Here is a 24,584-nt window from a genome sequence, read left to right on the forward strand (position 1 = left end):
TGCAACATATAGATGTCTATGAGCCCCCCCACAGATCTGAACCTTGTGAAGATTATAGCTTTTACTGTTGACAATCATTCTACACTACAGGCAGTTTAAAGTCATCCCTGATGCAGATGTAGGTATGAGAGACATTTCTTGTTATTGATTTTATGTTTCCCTTCAAAATGCTAAAAATGTAAATACCAAAGAAAGGCAGTACCAGTCATTGTAAAGTTATCAGTGGAAGCCTGTCAGAGACAAAGTTAAGTAGTCTGTAAGGATATAGAAATGCGTTAGATAAAAAACTGACTCCTTAAAGAGAAGCAGATAATTTGTTGAAATATATTTTAGCACTTCTCAATGTCAAAGCTCCTAAAATGCTTTTTATTTCACTGTTAAAAAAAAACCCTCCTTTTTAACAGAATCATGATTCTTCAGTTTTCTCCTTTAATAAGAAAAAAAAAAAAAAAAGTGACTCAGGGAAACAAAATTCAAGTGAGCACTGATGACCTCCCCTGGGCACTGAAACATATATTTTGAGCTCTTCCTTCTTAAATTACAAACGAACTGTATTTCTCAAAAAATATCACCCCCTTCCCTATAACTGTATGCTGGTCACTGCATTCAACTTCACCTTGCAGTGATAAATAGACTCTCTTCAGGGTGAGAAACCCCTTATGTGCACAGCTACCTAACATGTCTGTTATGATGATATAGGAGAGATCCTATTTATTTGTAAATAGATACATTAAGACTAAGTTAATACTTGTAAAGATAGTATAAACAAAGATGAACTATACTAGAGGGAGATACGTGAGAGAGAGAGAGTTAAATTCAGTCAAGTCAATCTTGTACTTCTGGAAAGACTCAAATATGAGAGAACCAAATGAAGGAACAGTCTAGAATGGTATTAAACTCCATTGTATAAAATAGACAAAGCGAAATTATTCTTGCCCAATTACCAAATAATGGTATAGGACTACTGTAGGCCAATTATATTATAGAACAGTTGCTAGGTATAGTTCTCAAACCGCTAAAAAGAAACCCTGCACCAGTGATTGTGGGTATTTAATTTTAACCCTTGATGGGAAGTGAAGAAGACTGAATTTTTTCTCTTCTTCAGGAAATTAAATTTTAAAAAAAAAGCAAATCGGACTTCCCAGACTCAGCACAGACCCAACAGCCCTAAGCTGTTTCCAGATAAACAGTTCAAACATTCCAGGAGAGAAATCTGTAATTTCCTAATCAATGATTTTTAGGGAATAAAATTCCCTACTAAAACAATCAAACTGGATATCAATTAGAGAGGTTAGAAAGCAAACCACACATAGTCTAGATAAGTCACAATAATGTCTGTTGTAAAATTTAACCCTTTGGAGACATAAATAACAGAATGCCTCCAACCAAGCATTTGGGTATCCTGGTTTACTGCTAAGCCTGGCCAGCCATAAGACCTTTTTCTTTTTTGCTGCCAGAGAGATAACACCACTGATGCGGGCTCAGAGAGGAGAGCCATATCTCCTCCAGTCAATTAAAGAGTGGCGTGGACCAGGCTCGGACAGAGCCCCAGGGCAGTGGCCACTCAGCACTTCCTCCCCGGTAGACTGGGGAAGGAAATAGGAGACCACAAGCCTCTTCCGGGGATACAAGGAATTCTCACAGAGGGTGGCAGATTCTCTACAAATGAAGTTCAATGAAAAACAGTCTCACCGCCAGAAGCCGAGGCACAAACAGACGATGCCCCATCCCCAGAAGTTCCAGCACTCGACACGCATACTCATTCACCAGCTTGCTCCTCTCGTCGTGCATGTCCTGGGACTTTTTGACGGGAGCTGTGAGCTTAGCAGCTGGGGCTGGGCAGGGCACCCCTTCTTCCATGAGCAGTAAGTAGGTATCCAGAATGAGAAAGCGGGATCTCTTATCCACAATTTTGAGAACTGCGGTGGGAGGGGAGCCAGGCTTCGGTCTCCCCGGGAGCACGCACAAGCCAGTCTGTGGTGGGAATTGCCAGCTAACGTCTCCACGAGAAAAACATTTTGGCTAAATTATCCACTGTGAGAGAGCCCCAGAGTAGACTGGAAATGAAATCAAATGCTGATCTAAATTAAAAACAACAACAACAACAAAAAACAAAAAACGGCGAAAGCAATCGAACACAAGAAAATGGCCAAGAGTGATGCAGGAGAGTTCACATACATGTGTAAAAATGGACAAGATGCTTAGAAGGGTCTAGCATGAGAGAGTGTGTGAGTGTGTGTGTGTGTGTGTGTGCTGTGCATATGTGTGTGTGAGACGGTGTGTGTGTGTGTGAGTGTGTGTGAGAGAGAGAAGCGACAGCAGCAGCGGTAGCCAGGAAGCCAGGGCAGTTGTGAAGCTGCAAGGAGAAAAGGATGAGCTCATTGCAATCCTTGGTTCCTGACAAGCAGCGCTGCTGCTGCTGCTGCTGCCTCTCGCTGTGAATCAGTAATGAAGGGGTAGGGAAGGAGGGGAGGGAAGAGAAGGAGGTAGGTGAATGAGCATGCAGACTGTGTCTCGGGGGAGAATGCTGTAATAGGAAGCCAATGGCGAGCCGCTGGGCAGATGCACTTCCCCTCCCAGTCCACCGTCAATCAGTGTTAGGCTGACAGCTTATGCTGTTGAATCCTAAACCCACAGACAGATGAACTAGCTTCTCCCAACGTGTGATGCTCACAGGAAAATCAGACAGTCTGCCGGCTAAAAGACTGACCTTTACTCACTCCTGCTTTCTAATAACGATGGATACCAGTCTGATTTTATACCACATATTAAAAGTGGGAGGCTCCAATTCTCGTTAGATCACTGAAATTTCTAACAGAAGAGGGGCTTAGGGGAAGATGACAAAGTATGGACAGAAGAGCAAGGACCGAGCAGCCAAGAAACGACACACCCTCAAGTTGAAGTGTTTATGCAGTAATGACTTTTTGTAGTGCTAGGATATGCAAAAGTAACTCAGCATTCTGGGGAGGCTGGCTGCAACTAAAAGGAAGATTTTTTAAATTTTATTTTTATTTTTTATTGAGGTATGGTTGATGTAAAATATTATGTAAGTTTCAGGTGCACAACACAGTGAAAATGAAGATTTTTATAAATACACAATATGATAAAGCATAAAAACCTACATTATAATAAAAGTATACCTTTAAGGAACTATTAAAGTTGAGATTCTCAAAGCAGAAATAACTTTCCTAACCTAAAGACTTTGATAAACACTCAGTCAATAGTTCTACACATCGTTTTGATATTTTCTGGTCTAGTCCTGCCTTGTATAAGACAACTGAGACTTATCCATAGTTTAAAATTTTACAATCTTAGTATTGCAGTTTTACATTAATTTCCTTGGTGTGAACGATCAGCTGTCACAAAATCAAGGCAAAAGGACAAGATCCCCACTTAGTGTAGTTTCTTAACTTTATCCTAACAATTAACTAACACATATCCAGAATCTTGGTGCTAAATCTCTAGAGTTGGTCATGAATACCAGACCAGCTTCTCCATACAAAACTGTAGCATGGTACAGAGAAATGGGGCTAGGAGAGCCAGAGCAAGTTCCCTCTCAGTCTTAGTTTCTTAACCTGACAAATAAGAGTTATGGATCTCATTTATTGGCATAAATCACGATCATCTCTCTGATAGTGATTACCAAAATACATTAATTACAGAACTGAAGACTAAGGGAAACGTTGCCTTCTTTAACAGAATATGGTTTGGTTTCTTTTTCCAAAGCTTCAGGAGAACATTATTTTGGTTAAACATTTAAAGTATTAATTAACAAAATATCTTAAATAAGATATACATATATTGCTGTCAAGCCCTCTATTTCTTCCAAAAATTATTTCTTAAAAAATATAAAGATTATAATGTAAAATTATCAAAGCCACTAGAAAAAAAAAATATATATATATATATTTCAGATCACTAAGGATTTGGAGAAAATGTCTGATAGGTTACCCAGGATGGCAGTTGGTTCAGCCAGAAGGGGAAAGAAGGAAGAGGTTCTGGGCCTCTCATATCCCTAACTACCCCTCACCAAAACAAACACACCCCCATCCCCACACATAAGAAACAGCTCCATTTTTATCTTCTTTACATAGTAGAGTTCTACATGAGCTTTTGTTTGAAAAGATTGTGTTATTGTGTGAAGAGCACTGCCTTAGTAGCTTCACATTTAAGAGCAAGAGGATATTTTGACTTGAACAAGAAGGAAGAATTCAGTGACTCCTTAGCTTAAAGGATTTTTTTTTAATCGACTTTTTTTTTAAAGGATAGAGGAGTTGCTCCCATGTATGTGACTTGGTCTCAAAGAACACTAGTAGAAGCATTATTTTAAATTTATGTAAACCAGAAACAAAAAATTTATTATCCAAAAGAACTCTGGTAAAAAGAAGTAAAAAAGTAATCAAAAGACTTCGGAACTCTAGGGTTTGGCTCTGATGCACACAAAAGAAGTTAAAAATATATGTACTAAACATTAAGTGTAATAATTAAAATGATATTTTAATGAGCAAACCAGGTCACACTTCAAACATTTAGGTACATTTAACAAGATGCTGTGTAAAAGGCACTACAAACAGGTGGTAATACGTTTCAGTTTTCCCAATCTCTCCATCACCCTTCCCCTAATGTATGTATTATTCTTGAAGAGGGAAAAGGCGCAGTCAGCTGGGGCTCTGGGTGACTCCTGCTGGGATGGCAGAAGTATTTATAGTGGGACGTGTCATGGGTCCAGGGCACACCCCCTCCAATCAGGCTAAGGAACTGGGGTCACACTGGGGCCCTACTGAAGGCACAGGGGATTAGAGGAAGGGACAGGAGGACATGGGGGCAGGTCTAGGTGACCACTCCTACCAGCCCCTGAAGCAAGATCCTGAACCAGAAGGCGCAGAACTGGCAACAGTGGTGGGTGGAGAAGGTGGAGCTGCTGACATCCTGGTCAGAACTAGGTCCTAGGGCTTCATTCCCCGGACAGGCCAGTAGAGAGTGAAAATGAAGATGAGGAGGGAGCTACAGCACTGAGTGACCACAACACTGCCATGGACCAAGAACATGGCAAAGTTGGTGGAAAGGACAAAGGTGGCGACATCAAATGTCCGGTGGGAAGACGTGGTACAGAAGACCCACCAAGCCTGGCAGGTGTCCACTGTCTGCCAATGACCTCACTGGTCCTGTTTTCAAGTTGGTTGCCCCTTAAGAATAGGCTGTTGATCAGTATCAAGGAAAGTAATTATTCTACATTGTCACTTGGTAAAAAGAAAGAATGTAACTAGTGATTTCTGAAGCCCTAGAAGAGTGAGTAATCTCAATGAGCATCTCCCCTTATGCCTCCCCAACTCCCCAAGTAAATTATTTATCGCTCATCAGATTCAGCAATAAATACAGTAAACTTTTGAAAGACAAACGTTTGAGTTGTATAGTAGGCCAAAACTGAAACTAATGATAGTAAAGAAACTCTTCTGCATTAACCAGTTAATAATACATGATTTCTCATATTTCCTTACATTAGGAGATTTTTTAGAAAATTCTGTAAAGTAAGTTCAACAGCAAACTGAAGATAATATGGGAAATGTGGACGAGCCATCCTATGAGGCAGAGTGAGAGAGAGGTAAAGAGGGCCAGGCAGTGGTCCCAAAGCCATCGTCTAAAGAACAGCAGCCTCATGCTGGAGCGCTGGAAGCAGGTGCACGGTGGTGCCGTCCTAATTAGAGTTCTGGGCTTGAGTGCGCTTCCTGGGCCACTCCACTGACTGTGGCCATGTGCAGAACATAAACAGATTTCCATTGTAAAATGAAAAGCGTACTTGACTTAATTTATGGAACTGTAATTAAGAATGCTGAGTGCATAGTTACTTCAGGGGTTACAAAGGTGAAAAAAGGAAAACACTTTCCAATCTGCAGGAGCTTCAAATCAGGGAGGCATTCAAACACAAAGGTAAAGCAGGATGTGGACTCTGTAAGAGGAGGAGGAACACACTGTGTCTTATGATCTAGTCATGTCTCCATTGTCTGCAACAGATGCAGACAGAAGTGGGTTTAGACTAGTGGGATTGGCCTGGATCCAATTATAAGAGTAATAAGAATTAAACAGATCTCTGAGAGCAAAGCAGGGCATTGCTTATGAATATCATCCTTTAGTCACATTTACTAACTGAATGTCACACGTGAGGTACTTACTACTCTGGGGCCTCTGTGAAAAGGTAGTATCACCTACCTAGTCAAGTCACTCTGAAATTTAATAAGTTGATGTATAGAAAGGAATTATCTCCTAGTGCCTAACACAAGGTGGGTACCAGATAACCCTAGAATGTCTTTCATTCTTTCTAGAAAGTCAAGAAAAGAGGAGAGCAAGTGTAAAATGCATCGTCTTCACCTGGGGTTAGAGTCTAGAAAGACAAAAGGCTCTGGATGTTTTAACAGAGAGTTACCCAAATACCGATAAAAGATGCTCCTGTAAGACCAACTGCCTCTTTAGTTGAGATTTAGATGGTGAATAATAAGTAGCGAAAGGATCCATGCTCTTCTCAACTAGGACAGGTAAAACTTCAAAAACTCAATTCTCTATTTCTTTTTTGTCTTCTAGACTACTTTTAAAAAGCTGAGGCCTCAACAGTTTGGCAAATTCCTGAGAGCCAACAAGAATGGATACTACCCACTCCAGTATTCCTGCCTGGAGAATTCCATGAACAGAGGAGCTTGGCGGTCTAAAGTCCTCGGGGTTGGGAAGAGTCGGACACGACTGACTGACTAACACTTTAATGTTTTTGTTTTTTTTAAAGATCCAACAAAAATAAATAAATAATATCGAGTAGTATGATATCTTGGAACTGTAAAGACCCTACAACTCACCCTGCCATTCAAGTCTTGGTTCTGCTTAGCACTGTTCCTCGGGCTTCTGGAGATAGAAAGAAACATCAGAGGCTGCTTCTGTCTTTATGGATTATTCAAGCTACTTGAAGAAAAGGCTAAAATGAAATGTAATGAGACTAAGTATACAACTTGGATCACAGGGAAATGAGTCTCTTGATCTTGTAGTTGGGACTCACACTGAGGAATTAGAGTTCAAAATAAGAAAATACATAATTAACTAATATCATGGCTGGTATGGCTTACAAGATTATTGGAACTCGAAGAAAAAATGTCCTTGTAAAATATTACAGACTTACCTAGTTTTCTAGAAAAGTTTTGACTTCTTGTGACACTTTAAGCATAGCTATCTTAAAGGAGTTCTTTGTTTTACTTTTTTAGTAGAAGAGACAACTTTTCCCCACCAAAAGCAATTCAATAACATTCTGAATAGTCATGGCAGTATCACTATTACCTTGTTACTTACTCTTGTGATCAGATTTAAGAGTAATCATAATTTATTAATGCAAGAACTTCTACAGTCTCTTTGGGAGTTGGTCATTTTGCTCTGTTTCCTTATCTTTGTTGGCAGTTAGCTCAAAAGACTGACTATTTGTATTACTGGACCTTTATATTTATTTAAAAAGGACTACTTATGGTAAGTGAGAAACCTGAGATTTCCGGGCACTCAGTTTGATCATGTATTTTATAATAATACAGGATACAGGATTTTTTTCCATGTGATGTTGGTGAAAATATCTGAACACAGTCAGTTTCCTTTTCTTCAAGCTAATTATCCTTGTTGATAACTGGGTCTCCTGTGAGCTGGTTTCTGGACCATTCTAGACTGTTCACAGTCCTACCTCCTGCTCCAAGGAGATGATTTTGTTAGACAGTGTATCTCAATAAAGTATTACCCACACTAATATACTTGATAACTCTACAATCATGAAATAATGATTTTATGATTAACAGAATCATAAAATAATGCAATGTTTTTAGACCCTAGAAACATCAAAGTCTAACACACACATTCGTCCTATTGATGAAAAGACTGAGGTGGCAGATAAGTGACTTGTTCACAATCATAAAATATGCCTGAAGGAGAGCCAGGAAGCCAGAGCCCCACTACACTGCAGAGAACCTAGCACTTCCTGCTCTGTACCTTGCTCTCTTTCAGTAATGGAGCCCATTAAAACAAACAAACAAACAAACAACTCTCATAAGGAAGACTGTGCTCCACCATTTTAATGGAACTGGTCTGAAGCCTGTGCCTGCCATCTGATATGAATGAACCTAAGAGACTTAAATCTGAGTTGAGAGGAGGCTTCCAAAAGTCCACCTTGATAATAGACCCTTCTAAACACACACACACTTGTGATAACAAAGCACATTTGCCTTCTAGTTTTGAACTGAGAAGCACTCTCTTCTTCAATCATACAGAGAAGCTACACCCTTGGCCACTCGGCCTCAGTGTCTACATAAAAGCAGCTTTCTTGAAGCCATGTTAGTGATGCGGGCTTGAAAATGGAAGCTAACTTGGTTCATTAATCCCTCCTCTGGACAGTTTGTGTGAGACTCATCTTTATTTTCAAGTTGAAGCAGAAGGCGTAAATGGTAGCAGAGGTCTGTTTTTTTAAATTAATTATTTAATTAATTAATAGGTTGGTACAAATGTAATTGTGGTTTTGGACCATGAATTTTAAATCATTATAATAAACAGGCTCAAACACATCTTTATTAATCAAAATAGGTACCACAATCAACACATTTTTGTCAACAAGAAATAAGTTTGTTTATTCTTGTAGTGTAAAAATGCATCCTTCGGGATTCCGTAAACTCTTGGAAAGCATTTTCTGCCTCCTGCTGGTTGTGGAAGGCTTTTTCCTGCAAAGTTGTCAAGATGCTTGAGTCAGCAAGAGGTCAGGTGAATATGGTGGATGAGGCAAAACTTCCTAGCTCAATTCATTTATCTTTTGATAAACCAACCTCGTGTTGGTTGTGTGATGTGCACTCAGGCGTTGTCATGGAGAAGAACTGGGCTCTTTCTGTTGACCAATGCCGGTTGCAGACCTTGTAGTGTTCAGTGCATCTCATTGATTTGCTGTGCATACTTCTCAGATGTAATGGTTTCGCCAGGATTCAGGAAGCTGAAGCGGATCAGATGGGCAGCAGACCACCAAACAGTGACCATGACCATTTTTTGGTACAAGTTTGGCTTTAGGAAGTGCTTTGGAGCTTCTTCTTGGTTCCACCACTGAGTTGGTCATCACTGGTTGTGGTATACAATCCACTTTTTGTCACACCTCTCAGTCTCATTGAGAAATGGTTCACTGTTGTTGTGTAAATTAAGAGAAGACAACAAAAACTATGATTGTTTTGATTTGTGGTCAGTTCATAAGGCACCCACTTATCAAGCTTTATCACCTTTTTAATTTGCTTCAAATGCTAATGACAGCAGAATGGTTGATACTGAGTTCTTTGGCAATTTCTTGTGTATTAATAGTTGTAAGAGGATTAGCTTCGATGATTGCTCTCAATTAGTCACTGTCAACTTCTGATGGCCCGCTACTACTACGCTCCTCATCTTCAAGGCTCTTGTCTCCTTTGCAAAACTTCTTAAAGCACCACTGCACTATACGTTCGTTAGCAGTTTCTGGGCCAAATATATTGTTGATATTGCGAGTTGTCTCTGCTGCTTTATGACCCATTTTGAACTCAAATAGAAAATCGCTCAAATTTGCTTTTTGTCTAACATCATTTCCATAATCTAAAATAAATATAAAATACACAGCAAGTAATGTCATTAGCAAAAAAACATAAAGCAACAAATGCACATTAAAATGATGTATAACACAACCACATTTAGTTAAGAATGTACTTCAATATCAAATGGCAAATTTCAACAATATAAAAACCGTGATTACTTTTGCACCAACCTAATGATTTATTTCTGGCTGTACTGGGTCTTCGTTTCTGGCGCAGGTTTTCTCTAGTTGTGGTGAGTGGCGGCAACTCTCTAGTTGCAGTGCATGGGTTTCTCATTGCAGTGGCTTCTCTTGTTGCAGAGCACAGACTCTATGCATTCGGGCCTCTGTAGTTGCCTCCTGTGGGCTCAGTAGTGTGGCTCACGGACTTAGTTTCTCACGGTATGTGGGATCTTCCCAGACCAGGGATGCAATACATGTCCCCTGCATTGGCAGGCAAGTTCTTAACCACTGGATCACCAGGGAAACCCCAAAGGTCTGTTTTTTAATTTCAAATAGAGATTAAAACGATGACATATTGAATCTACACTGTTCCTTGATGATCTCAAGCTAGACTGGCATTTTACTTTTTCTCTGTGTTTTGTCATTGTTGTTGAAAATAATGAGGTGCTATATTCATCTTGTAAGTTGTGAACTGCCTCTTCCTCCTTCTCACGGTCCATCTCCAGTTTCTATTAAATTTGCTATCTCCGGAATCTTTGTGTTACATAGAATGCTAGGTGTAGTTTAACAGCTGTCACTGTGAAAAATAATATTTTCAGTGGAGGAGTTATATGGGTCAGCTCATGTATTAGCAAGTGAATTTGTTTCCACAAAATGAATATGTCAAGACGAGGACATTCAATTTTTTTTTCTGAACAGCTAAGTCCACGTTCTGAAATCAAGATGCTAACAGACTATGCTAGTTCCCTCTTTCCTACTTCCCACTCATGGCTTAGAATGGATTCAGTAGAATTTCAGAAGTAGGAGGCTGGTGAGAGTGGAGGGGATTTTCTCCCTTACTTTTACTGAAGGTGACTGGCTTTCTCTCCACCTCCCTTGCACATTCAGCCCTGTACACTGAGCACTGCCACAAGCTGTCTTGCAGGATGACTGGAACAAGTGAACAAGTGTGTGAGGGTCTTTCCCGCTCGGTAGGCTCCTTCCCCTACCTCACACATATATTTGTTTAAAGCAGAGTCTAACAAAACAACTTACACATCACAAATTCTTGATAAATATTTAAGTGACTGAAAGTATAAATAATAATAGTTATCATTTATTTGGAGCCTATAACAGCCATGAATTGGGCTTCACAGGTGGTGCTAGTGGTAGAGAACTTGCCTGTCAATACAGGAGACATAAGAGATGCAGGTTCCATCCTTGGGTTGGGAAGATCCCCTGAGGAGGGCATGGCAACCCACTCCAGTATTCTTGCTTGCAGAATCCCACGGACTGGCAGGCTACAGTCCATAGGGTTGCACAGAGTTGGACACGACTAAAGTGACTTAGCACACACGCAACAGCCGTGAATTATACCAAGGCCTATTACTGCAATTAATCTTAACAACCAAGTACACTCATTTTGGGCTTCCCTGCTGGCTCTGAAGGTAAAGAATCCACCTGCAATGTGGGAGACCTGGGTTTGATGCCTGAGTTGGGAAGATCCCCTGGAGGAGAGCATAGCAACCCTCCCCAGTATGCTTGCCTGGAGAATCCCCATGGACAGAGGAGCCTGGAGGACTATAGTCCATGGGGTCACAAAGAGTCGGACACAACTGAGTGACTAAGCACACACACACCCATTTTACAAAGGAGGCATCTGAGCTTAAAAAAGAAATAAAGTGACTTGTAGCTACAAGACCATGTAGCTACTAAATGGCACCTGCAACTATAATTTACACATCTGATATATAAGTATTTTAAGTCTAGTTTGAGTTATTTGAAACAAAGAAGGAGGTGGAGGCTAGATCCTAGAGTCTAGTCAAGTTAGTCCAGTGGAAACTACAGGATTTTCATAGTCATATAGAGTGACCAATGTGTCATTTTAAATTTTTTATTTATTTTAAATAAATAAATTTATTTATTAATTACTGACTAACATGTCTTGGTTCTAAAAGAAATGACAAAAACAACTTATGTACCCATACCTTTTTTTTTTTTTTTGACTACTGGACAACCCAATCCTGAGATCAGCCCTCTCTCCAGAGCTCCCAGTCTATGTATCTCTTCTTCCTGGACAAATGCAGCCTCACATGCAAATTCATCCTGGCATGTCCAAGGTCACCATTTCTTTCCCAATGCAGGCCCTCCTCTTATATTTCCCATCCTAGTGAACAGTATCCTCATCTACCCAATCACCCTAGCAGACACCTGGGGGTCATCCTAGAGTCTTCGTTTTGCCTCCACTTCTCCCACTCAACCCATCATTCAAGAGTGGTTGATTTAATCTCCTCATCATCTCTCAAAACTATCCTCTCTTCTTCATTCCCAATGCTTCTGATTTGAGTTCAGCCTTAGTATGACATGCTGGGACTTCTATAATCTGTGATACTCAAGTTACTTGAAGTTCCCCTCCCCCTACAATCAGGTAACTACATACCTTAATATCTTTGTTCTTGCTCTCTCCTTTTGTTAAGTTGTGCTTCCCCTCTAGTTTCACTTACCTTTTCCTAATTTGTTAAAACTCAGCTCTTGTATTACCTCCGGCAGGAACCCTCCCTCAATCCCAGGGTTGGGGGCATGGCCTTTCTGCTTGGTCTCTTTCCTCCTTTGCTCTCTTTCTCATAACACTCGTAGTCTTATACTTTAATAAGCTGCTACCTTAAGTATCAAAATCAACACTTAGGGTCCTTCTCCCCTACTGAGACACTTAGAGATAGGTATCGTGTATTAGCCTTCTTTTTGTCCTAAAAACTTAATAGAGGCAATTACTTGAGACACAGTGGCTATTCTATAAATATTTGTTGAAATGGTTCAGCATTTGAAATGGATAAAATAATATTATTCATGGGAGGGATAGATAAACATTTCTCTGGATAGAGATATTGATGCTTTAATATTTCTGAGCCTTTTAATTTCTTTTGGTTGTACCACATAGCATGTGGGTCTTAGTTCCTTGACCAAGGACTGAATCTACGCCCACTGCATCTGAAAAGCAGAGTCTTAACCACTGGACCATGAGGAAGTGCATCTGAGCTTTATAAAGGGTTATTTCCTCTTTCTAGAATGATTTCCTCCATTATTTTTTCTTTAAAAATTATAACAATCCTGAAAACTGTTGTCACAGAGAAAACAAAAGCTGAGATATTAGAGAGACCTGGCTTTAAAACCACAATTTCAAGTCCAATTAGTTGCATGACTTTAGGAAAGTTAACCTCTTTGAGTCCCACTTTAAATAGTAATACTGTGAAGTTGCTAAAGTTTATTTCTAGCTTGGTAAACTGGGATGCTGGTAAAAGCATTAATCGATAGGGAGACTGCTGGGGACAAAGTATGGAGGATGAAATTGGTTAGTGAGGAATATGCGGCAATTCATTGGAGATGTTCTATAGGCTATGGGAAATAGAATATGGAGCCAACGGATGGGTTTAGGAATCACTGGTAGTCATATGCAAGATGAAACAAGGGAATAAATGAAGTAAATTAGGGAACTATGGAAGTTATGAAGAGAATCTGCCTGCAATGCAGGAGACCCAGGTTCAATCCCTAGGTTGGGAAGATCCCCTGGAGAAGGGAATGGCTACCCACTCCAGTATTCTGGCCTGGAGAATCCCATAGACAGAGGAGCCTAGTAGGCTACAGACCACAGAGTTGCAAAGAGGTGGACATGACTGAGCAACTAACACACATGGAAATTATGAAGAACTGTTCTCACAGTTTACTTGGATAGTCTTCTTAATCATCCCAGATGTAATTTAATGACTAATTGTATAATTATACTGTTAGGGAAATGATCAACCCAACAGACAGAAAAGTTCTATCACTGCATTAGTTTCACTCACCAGTATGTTCCAGCACTCAGTACAGTAACTGCCTATAGAAGGAGCTCAGGGGACACTTACTGAGTTGATGAATGATTGAATCTCACATCATACTCACCAATGGATATTCTAATCATATGCTTTTGAAATCTGGTGACCAAAATAAATAGTAATGTGAGACTATAAGCTCCTAATAAAAACGTCCTGAGGTGAGGGTAAAAACAAAAACCTTGTAAGTTTCTACTGTGGGCCAGACCTGTATCATCTGCTTCCACACATGACCTCACTTCATTCCCATAATATGTTGTGGTAACATCACTGCTAAAACAAAGGATTTGCTCATGGTTTGAAAAATCAGTTTGCCCCATCTCTGCAACATCCTTGATTTCTCACTTCCCTTCTGCCTTCTAAACCCAATTTATCTGTAAGTCCTGTCAGCCCTATCCACAAAACTATCTGAAATCTGTCCTCTTTTTCCATCTTAATTGTCATTACCTTGATCTAAGGCACCATCATCTCCTCACTGGGCTTGAAATAACATCTTAATTAGTCTGTTTGTTTCTGTTCTTGCCTCTTTTCAACCTACATTCCACACGCTAGAATTCCTCATTCAAAACGATGTCTTAAAACCATAAATCACATCAAATTTCTTCCTGATTAAAACTTACACTGGCTTCCCATGTTACTCAAATGCCAATGTATTTCTGTTCATTACAGGTCTCTACTGATTCAGCCCCTGCCTAAATCTCTGACCACAAGTCCATCCTCTTTACATCTTGCTCACTCACTCACTAGGCTCCAGTCACACTAGCCTCCTTTCTGTTTTGAACATATAAAGCTTTTCCTGCCTCAGGGCCTTTGCACTTCCTGTTGCCTCCAATTTACATATGGTTGGTTCCACGGCAACATATGACTCAAACGTTATTTTGCTCCTGGAGGACTTTTCTTACCAGATTATCTAGTGGCAGGTAGTAGTAACACTTAGATTCCTCTGTATTATTTCTTTCATGACATTTATTACTATTTGAAATTGTTTATTCCTTTCTTATGTATTATCTTCCTCTGCAACTAGAAAGCACCATGGCAAAGCTTACAGGGGAGAAGAGAGAGAGCTTGTAAATTATCTTGATTGACAAGCTATTAGAAAAATATAGCCATAAAATAAGGTTCTTGTCTTAGCTTCTTTCATTCACTCACTCATTTTTACTTTAGAAGATTATTATTTTACAGGGCCTTTTGAATCTCTCTTTTCTTTAGCAACCAATAGTCAATGAAAGTGACTCTTTGACATTTATAGATTTAATATTTATTGCTTCAGCTCTCTGAGAGACCCCATGAGGCCACAACATAGCACCTTATGAGTTTGCTAAGGAATGAATTTAGTTACTCCCATATAGCAGATGGTGAGTAACCTTAGCTTACAGTCTCATTCTTCTCAGTTATTATATGTTCTCATTGCAAAACAGTTACTTTATCTCAATTTTATTAATAAACTCAATAAAAAAACAGAGGTATTAAAAAATTAGGAAATTTAAGAATATCTTTAATGTATCCTTTATGAATGTCAAGTTGTTTTTTTTCCCCAAACCTATGTCTATACACATTAAAGAAAGAGATGATACTCCAACTAAATTGATCTACCTGGTTAACTACAGCAATACCATGATTAATAACAAATGTTACACCTCCAAAAAGCCTACTATTAATCTATAACCATCATAAAGACTGGCCACAGAAAAATACAGAAACCATTTTAGACATGCAAGTAGCTGAGTCACTGTGGTTTTTGGTAAAGGAGAGATTTCTATATTTAAAAACAAAGATATCATAATGGTTTTTAAAGTGTCCTGCAAGCTGTGGATAATATATGCTATATTACTGTTGACAACTTTAGGAAAGAAAAGGAAGTTGAACACAAAACAATCAGAAGTAGCCCTTAAGCCCAGTGGGGATAGAAAGGAATAAATGAACCCAAGGGCAAGGAATGAAAGAGGAAATATTCCATTCTCTGTGTGTATACCATGGTCTCAGAGTTGTGCTAGGTATTAGACAGATGGGAAAACTAGCACACAATGTGTTCTCTACCCTCAATGGCATCATAGACTTTATGGCAGAGATCTTACCTCATGAGTGGGACAATTAGGATGTCCACATGACAGTGTGTGGTAACACGCCCAGTGGGTACAGTTGAGGCAGTAGGTACATCTGAGGCTAGATTATGATGAAAATGAAATGCTAGAGAATGTGCTTATAGTGGACAACAGATAGGTGAAGATACAGTGAAGATAATTTTTAGAACAAGTAATCTGGTAACTGAGGGCAAGGGAGTTTAAGAGAGGAAGACATCAAAGGCAGACAAGTTATAAAGCTCTTGCAGAATGCCAAATGTGAGAAAATGAGAGCCTGGACCGGTGTGGTTGTCATGGAAACAGAGCCATGCTTGAATCTGAGAAACATCATGAAGAAAAAACAGCTCTTCGTTATCTTTGTGTAACTTTCCAAATACATGTAGCTTATTATGTCCTCCTTTATATAACTTGCTGATACAAAACTGTCAGAGAAAATATTCTTTACTAAGTCAGGGGAAAAGGCACACTACAGAGAAAACACCCATGATATATGAACACTGTGTCTCTCTTAAAAGTTGCTGACTTTGAGGTACAAAGTTGGTTAAAAGATCAATTGGTTTGGTCACTTTCTCTGAAAGTCTAATTATTAATGGAGTTCAAACCACAATATATTAAGCTGAACTAAGCAGAAGCTGATCCAGCAGCACTATTCAATTGTCTAGGGACACCCTGGTTATCACTAAATGAGCAGTAAGTGAGAATGTAAGGTCTAGTAAGTAAGCTGCCTTCTCTACAAAAACAAAGAACACTTCATATGCAGCTCCTTTCCTTCACATTGAAGAAGGAACATGACAGGGAAGTTTCTGAAGGAATGATAGAGAGAGAAAAAGTAGAGACTAGCACGGTCTTAGCATCTTGCCTAGTCTCCCTGAGGGCATCTGGAAAACGCGGCTCAGTGTGCTACTCCCTTCCCATCTCCATCGTTCCAGCCTTGGTTAAAAAAGCCTTCATTATTTCTCCCCTTAACTGTGTTCTAATTAGTCTGCATATTTATTACCAATCTCTTCACATTTCAGTCTCTCTCACTGTCTCCAAAATTATCTTCCAAAATGTCCTATCCAACTCTATACCTGGATAAGGGTACTGTCTGGCCCACAGGTTCTAAGGTTAGTACACAACCCTAACCATAAGACATCTTTCAGACAATCTAGACCTATTCTACCATTCCAGTAACATCTGTCACCTTAATACCTCATGTTCAACATTCTCATGAATGTTCTTCTGAAATATATTATACATCATGATGTTTCTATTCCTTACATATGCAGTTCTCTTTATCTAAAATATCACTCCTTGTCTTCTCTTGCTAATCTCTCCAAACTCGAATGTCACTTTCCCTTTCAAGTTATCTTTGTCATTACCTCCCTCCTCCACCTTTGTATCCTGTCCTATTTGTTCAGGACCATATTTGTACACTTGTCTGTTTCCTCTGCTTCCTTTGGAGACTGACTACAACATATTCAGCGTTGCTGTCTTCACTACCCAACAACTCCTAGTCACTGGTCACAGATCATTTAAGTAAATGTTGAGGAAATGAATGAATGACTGAATCTCAAATGAAGAAGTGAGCTATGAATATGTTAAAATATGAGCTTAATTTTTACAGACATGTCTTAAACTAGAGGATGGTAAGTATGTATCTTTTACTGAACCTCTGTATCTGTAAGACATTGCCGCACACTAAGATGCTTCAGCCGTCTCCAGCTCTGCGACCCCATGGACTGCAGCCCTCTAGGCTCCTCTGTCCATGGGCTTCTCCAGGCAAGAGTACTCCAGTGGGTTGCCATTTCCTTCTCCATTGTAAGACATTAAAATTTGTCAAAATGATTAAAAGAAGAGAGGAAAATACGTGATAAAACAGTGTAAATACCATAAGAAAATAAATAAAACTCAGTATTATTTAGCACTATGCCCATGCTTACTTGGGTAGTTTCTTCAGAAACAAGTTTAACTGGGGGAGGGTAGGGGCTCAGTCATCAGACTGACTAGTTCCCTGGAGGTACATCAATGGACAAATCTACATACTTTGCAGGATGGACACAAATGGAAGTCCAGAAGTTATGTTTTTGTTTGAATTTTAATATGCAAAATATATTGGGAAAGGGCAAGTTAAATAAAACAATTGAAATAAATTGACTGGTAGTTCTTTCAAGGCTCATCCTTTAAAATGGAGTTGGTTCACCCAGCCAAATGTTTGGAGATGATGTAGAAGCCTAGTAGGAGATCAACACCCACTCTGCTCCCTACTCCTTCATCCTCTCCTCCCACCTCTCCTCCATCTCTGGGCTGTCCTCCTTCACACGTATTTTGATTGGCATCCTAGCAGGTCTATTTTTGGCTTTGTACCCAGGTTCCTAAAACTCACTTTAGGCCAGCCTTACCTGATGGCCAAGCTTGTTTCAGGTACTTCCTTCAGTTCATCTGCTCAACCCTCTACCTTTCTAGTATAATAATACCATCTCTGGGTAGATGACACCCCCTCTACCAATCCCACACCTGCTGGGGTCAGCCTCTCCCACTTCCTACCACAACTTACCACAAGAGGAGAAATCTCAAATTGGTGATGTCAAAGAAAGAAAAGAGACCTGAGATAAGGTAAATACAATAAATGGACCAAGAGCACTCAAGTGAAAGAAGAACAGAATAAAAATAGTCAAAATCTATAGTTGCTCAAAAAAAAGAGAGAAAAATACCAAAGATGCAAAGATATGCACTCTCCTCTCAATTATCAACAGAGAATGATGGCACTAATATCAAACTGAGGATTAACATATATTTGAATGTGAATTGTAATTCTACTTGAATAGCTCACTTATTATGAAAAACCTTAGTTTAGTGATTGAAGTCATTTAGTCAAGAGCTAACTCAAAAAGCACTAGGAAAGCATTTAGATTTCTTATGAGATATTCCCAAACATCCCACTCCCATCTAGAATACCCACAAAAAATGTAATCCTGCCCATGATGCAAAGTGCCACCTACACAGAGATGCAGAGCTCACCCAGCATACAGTAACAAATGAACAAGCTTATTTCAAAGAGCTCCCCTCAAGTTCTTTAAAAGGCAATTAAGTGAAGCAGGTATTTAAAAGTACCTACTTTAGCATATGCCAACTAAAAATTGTTGCTTGCCATCTGGTTCTATAAGAATGAAGTCACTAGCCACTGCAGTCACTGACCTTCAACACACCCTGAAAGGAGTTCAGGGTGGAGATGGGGAATGCAGCACTTTGCTCTGGGGAAACTGATAGAACAGGGCTTCAGATGGTTAGATTATTTTCAGAAGATTTTATGAGACCAATTTCTCATAAAATATCCTCTCGTATCTAGAAAAGCACTAAAATCATTAGCAGACACATCAGTTCCTCGTGACTAGCAATAACCTTCCTGTGACTAGCAGTAAATTTCTGCCAAAACTGTATTTGACTTCATGTACCCCCCTCTTCACCAGAATCACATATGTACTGACCTCTTCCCTCAGCTCCTTGGAGCAGTTTCTCAGAGCTATCTGAGAGACTGTATCCCAGGCTACAGTTCTCATTTTGCCAGTATTTCTTGAGTTATCTCTATTTAGGATTGTAATGTAAACATGGAAGAAGGTAAATGATAACAGAGGTCAGATGTGAGCCTGACCTGCAAAACATGTAGATTTACAAAGACTAAAAGCCTATGCTCAGACAGAAAGCAGACAAGTCCAAAGTGCATGAGGCTAATCTGATTCTACTTTGGTTTAGCCAGAGTAGAGACAGGTGATGAGAACCACCCATGTGAAGAGTGTAAAAGGTTTTTAGGAATAGTCTAAGGTATCTGAACTCCATTTTCAATCTTTAGGAGTCAGTGAAGTCCTATTAAATATAGGAAAAAAGGATGTAAACAGTGTCTGAGCCCTGTACTTGACACTAGTAAAGTTAATTGAGGGAAATTTTAATCGGTGTATAATTATTTAAATTAAAAATACTTAATTTGGGAAACATGAGACTTTTCTATTCTAAAAAAGGAGTTTTCAGCATATATAGTCTATGTGAAAAGATATGCATTTACTGGATAAACAATCAACGAATATTAAACAAAAGAAGCAAGAGTTAGTGTGGTTTCCTTCTCTTCAATGTGACACTTGAAAACAAAGCATAGATCTTTAGGGGAAAAACAAAACTACTTCAGATATTGCTTTCGATGAGGTGCAATCTACTTAAATACAACAACTGCAAAAAGATGAGGTAAATCCTGTGGCCCTTTGCTACTCTGTGCATCAGTCCTGGAATGAGGATGCTTACCGAACATGCAGAAACTCAGGTGCCACTCTGGGGGAGGAAAAGTAAGCTTCAGACTATCTCTAAGAAATAAACAGTCTAACTAGAGAATGCAGAACAACTACATATGAAATAGCTAAATAAAACAAAAGAGTGAATGATGCATTTTATAATTGCAGTAGATGCTCATTTCAGGCAGAAAGAGTCAGGAACCATTCTTTAAAGGGGGTAGGACTTAAGCTAAAACATAGGGGCTAGGAAGGCTCTGTATAAACAGAGCAAAAGGGACATGATATGTGAAATAAAGATGGTTTCAGGCTAGAGTTTAGCTCAAAGACTTTCAATGAAAGAATGAAAAGATGAATACAGCATAACAATCAGGGACATGATGACAGATGTGCAGGTCATTATCTATGTAAATGGCGCCCCCTGAAGTTGTGTGTATACAGTTGCCTTACCCACACATGAATAATGATCAAGATAGGGGTCAGATGGGGTGGGAGGGAGGTTTAGGAGAGAAGGGACATATGTATACCTATGAATGACTCATGTTGATGTATGGCAGAAACCAACACAATATTGTAAAGCAATTATCCTCCAATCAAAAATAAACTTTAAACAATAATGATAAAGGTAATAATGAAAAAGAAATGTCAAGGGACTCTGAAAACATTATACAAGGTGGCTAAAGATATAAAACTGGAACTTGAGCAAGGACAAAATTTAGGAATTATCTTCTTTGGAAATCAAATTTATGCAATTCAAAAATTAAGAAGGCCCAAAGACAAATCTATTGCTAAAAGCTGAGGAAAAAGAGGAACCCACCAAAGGAGTGAGCAGAGAAGTAAGGGTCCTGAAGAGTAGAAAACTGGGGAAGAATCAATGGTACCATCTCTGCAGAATGCCTTTTTTCTCCCAGTCTAACTAGAGAGTTATGACTAAGTAGGAAGTAAACAATGTAATCTTCTGATCATATATTCAACCAGCTGCTTTTCTGAGCAGCTTCTCTGTCTTAAGACACAAGATTGCATGCATGTGTGCTCAGTTGTGTCTGACTCTTTGCAACCCCATGGACTATAGCCTGCCAGGCTCCTCTGTCCATGGAATCTTCCAGGTAAGAGAACCTGAGTGGGTTGGCATTCCCTCCCCAGGGGATCTTACTCATCCAGGGACCGAACTTGCGGCGCCTGTGTTTCCTGCACTGGCAGGCAGTTTCTTTACCACTAAGTCACCAGGGAAGCCTATGTTGGAATCTAGTACCCATGTGTACATGCTTCAATTTCTACAGTTATTAAAAATTTCAAGTTTCAAAATTAAACGTATTATGTAAAGAGTACTCCTTAATAGATATAGGGCTATTCAGGTGATCGCTTTCTTCTTCAATGAGCTTTTGCAGTTTGTATTTTTTGAGGAATTTGTCCATTTCATCAAGCTGTCAAATTTACTGTCATAAAGTTGTTCATAATCTTTTACTGTCCTTTTCAATGTTTGTAAAATCTGCAGTGACATCATCTTTCTCGTTTCTCTTCTTGGTAATTTTGTCTTCTCCAGTTTTTTCCCCTGGTCAGTCTGCTGAGAAGTCTCTATTAGGTGCATAAACGTTTATCATCTTGACATGTGTTCTCTGTTTGTTTGATCTACTCTTTTCCCCTTTTCTTTTCCTGCGTTTTTATTTATTTTGTCTGCACTGGGTCTTCGTTGCAGCATGTGGACTATAGAGTGCAAGGGCTCAGTAGTTGTGGTGTCCAGACTTGGTTGCCTCAGAGCACATGGGATCTTAGTTCCCAGACCAGGGATCGAACCTGCGTCCCTTGCACTGGACGGCAGATTCTAACCACTGGACCACCAGGGAAGTCCTTCCTGCTTCTTTTAGATTAAATTTTTTTGGTTCTATTTTATTTCTTTGTTGGCTTACTAGTTGTAATTCTTTGTTTTGTTATGTTCGTAGGATCTCCCTTGTGGCTCAGCTGGTAGAGAATCTGCCTGCAATGTGGGAGACATGGGTTTGATCCCTGGGTTGGGAAGATCATCTAGAGAAGGGAACGGTTACCCACTCCAGTGGGTAATTCTGGCCTAGAGAATTCCATGGACTATCCAATGGGGTCACAAAGCATCGGACACGATTGACCAACTTTCACCTTACTTCACTTAGGGTTCCTTTAACTTATGATATTATACACTTCACATACAGTATACATGTTGTACAATCGTCATACTACCATTGCTTCCCTCCTGGTTTTTATTCTATTCCAGGTATCCCATGCTTTCTGAAAGTTCACTTATAGCACTTCACTTTTATGAAAGACTTACATTAGAATCTGTTTTCACTAACTAAAGAAATCCAAAGAAGACTTTCATTTTTACAAAAAAAAAAGACAAAAAGCAAAACCAACATTAAGCATCTGTTTTGCAGCAAGCTGAGCAGTTATGGAGGCAACACACACCCCAAGGAGGGAAAGTGGCTCCTTATCTGGGAACTGAACTCAGCATCAAGTCACCATAGCTTTGAACTGTGTCTGTGAGCATCTGCTTCATCTCAATTACCCAACAACACAGAGTTATTCCTTTTGTTTAAACAGTGAATTATATTTTAAAGATAATTAATCAGGAAAAGGTTTTATGTATTCACTCCTCAGCCAAAGGACTTCCTTTGACATTTTCAGCAATTTGTATTTGCTAGTGATGAATTCATTCAGGTTCTGTGTATCTGTAAAAGTATTTTGCCTCAGTTTTTTAAAAATAAGTTTCCCTTTCTTGTTTATACTTTAAAGATGTTGTTCCACTGTCTTCTTGCTAGCATTGTTTCTAAAAAGAAAGCTGCTAAATATTGATCTTTGTTCTTTTGTAGATAATATGTCTTTTTTCTTTGGCAATTTAAAGATTTTATCAATGGTTTTGAGCAATTTGAATATGACATGTCTTGGTGTATTTTTCTTCATGTTCCTTTTGCTTGGAATTTAACTCAACTTGAATCCGTGGATTTTATAGCTTCCATCAAATTTGGGAAAACATCAGGCATCATTTTTTCAAATGTTTTTCTGCCCCTTCTCCCCTGTTTCTTCTTCAGGGACCCCAATTACACACCCAGGAGGCTTTTGTAGTGTCTAACAATTCATTATTCCTTTCTTTTCAAAAATCCCATCTTCACTTTAAATTTTGCATAGTTTCAACTGCTATGTCTTTAAGTTCATTAATCTTTTCTTCTATAATATCACATCTACCATTAACCTCATTTAATATTTCTTAGTTCTATTAAACATAGTAATTTTTATCTCTTAAAATTCAATTTGGGTCTATTTTTTAATATCTTCGATTTCTTTGCTTAACTTTTTGAACATATGAAATAAAGTCATAATTACCATGTTAATGTCACTGCTAATTATAACACCTGGGCACATTTTGATCAGTTGGTTTTTCTTTTCACTATGGATCAAATTCTGCTTTGGCCATATACATAAAGGTTATTCTAAGAGGTAATAAAGCAACATTTCACAACCATGGGTGATTTTGCTCCCCAGCGGACACTTGGTACTGTCTGGAGACATTTTGTCTTCACTGGTGAAGTGCCACCTGTCACTCTAGAGAAAGTGGATGCAAAGTGGTCTATACACTGAACTGACCAAGTACAGTGATCTGACGCCTCAGAGTTGGAAACTCTAGCCTGTCCCCCCAGTAGGAGGATACACAGGGTCTATATTTTCCCATAAGTCTTTTCTCATTAAGACTTCTCAGCCAAAATATGGAGACAGTCAAGAGGCAAAGATCAAATTAAGGATGTTACCTTCCCACTCAAACTTGTGGTTTTAGAGCTGGCCTCCCTGAAACCATTAATAAAATGGGAGAAGATGAGGATGGACCACTAAAAACAAACAAATACTACAAGAAGACTTAAGAATTATGTTTAAAAGAAAGATTTGGGTTTTTATGAGTTTATTCATAATGAACTGACTGGAAGCAAAAACCCCAAAGCCTACAAAAATACTGAGGAGATTAATTTCCAAAAGGCTGGCCTAAATAAAACCAGCTTATTTATTTGATCACTAAAACAACTCTTAGGCTTCCAAATCTCCACAAGGAGGAGGTCACCTCTGAAAACTGTACAATCCCCAAGGAGGGTGTACTCTTGAACACTAACTTAGATGTCGCCACAGAGGACAGTGAAAAACGGCATGGTTGTTGGAGATGAGAACAAGCAGGCAGCCAGATGGGCTAACCAGGAAGGCTTCTCTAACTGCCAGAGGAGGGAACCTTGGCTGTTTCTGTGGACCACTGACTACAGTGTGTTTCCCATTCCTCCCTTTTCAAAATGAGAGTTTTTATTGCACTTAGACTTTTCCCTATCACGTCTGCACACTGGATGTGAGATGAAAAGATACCTTGTCACTGGACTGTGAGGAACCATCCTAGACCTGACAGACAGGACTGTGCATCACCCAGGGACCCTTGACTCTGAGCAGATAAAGTAACTGAATGGGGGCCTTTGAATGTCTCGCTTGGGAGGGAGGGAGTGGTCTTCGTGTGGGAATAAAGGTGATCACAGGTGGGAGGGGGGATCGGGATGGGGAACACATGTAAATCCATGGCTGATTCATGTCAATGTATGACAAAAACCACTACAATATTGTAAAGTAATTAGCC

At 39.3% G+C, this 24,584-nt stretch overlaps 1 protein-coding gene across 4 annotated transcripts in view; it reads right to left on the reverse strand.

Annotated features, from left to right (window-relative positions):
• Nucleotides 1-24,584, reverse strand: part of RABGAP1L (RAB GTPase activating protein 1 like) — a 669,536-nt gene that overhangs the window by 146,967 nt on the left and 497,985 nt on the right. The window contains exon 1 of one of the 4 annotated variants that reach the window (XM_043484711.1): nucleotides 1,693-3,182. The exons of the other annotated variants lie outside the window; for them this stretch is intronic. Within the exon in view, the coding sequence (XP_043340646.1) occupies nucleotides 1,693-1,860 (168 nt within the window). The 5' untranslated portion in view covers nucleotides 1,861-3,182. Of the gene's footprint in view, nucleotides 1-1,692; nucleotides 3,183-24,584 lie in introns of those variants that run through there. 4 annotated transcript variants of the gene reach the window in all.

Source organism: Cervus canadensis, chromosome 13 (genome assembly GCF_019320065.1).
Source record: "Cervus canadensis isolate Bull #8, Minnesota chromosome 13, ASM1932006v1, whole genome shotgun sequence".
Classification (NCBI taxonomy): Eukaryota; Metazoa; Chordata; class Mammalia; order Artiodactyla; family Cervidae; genus Cervus; species Cervus canadensis.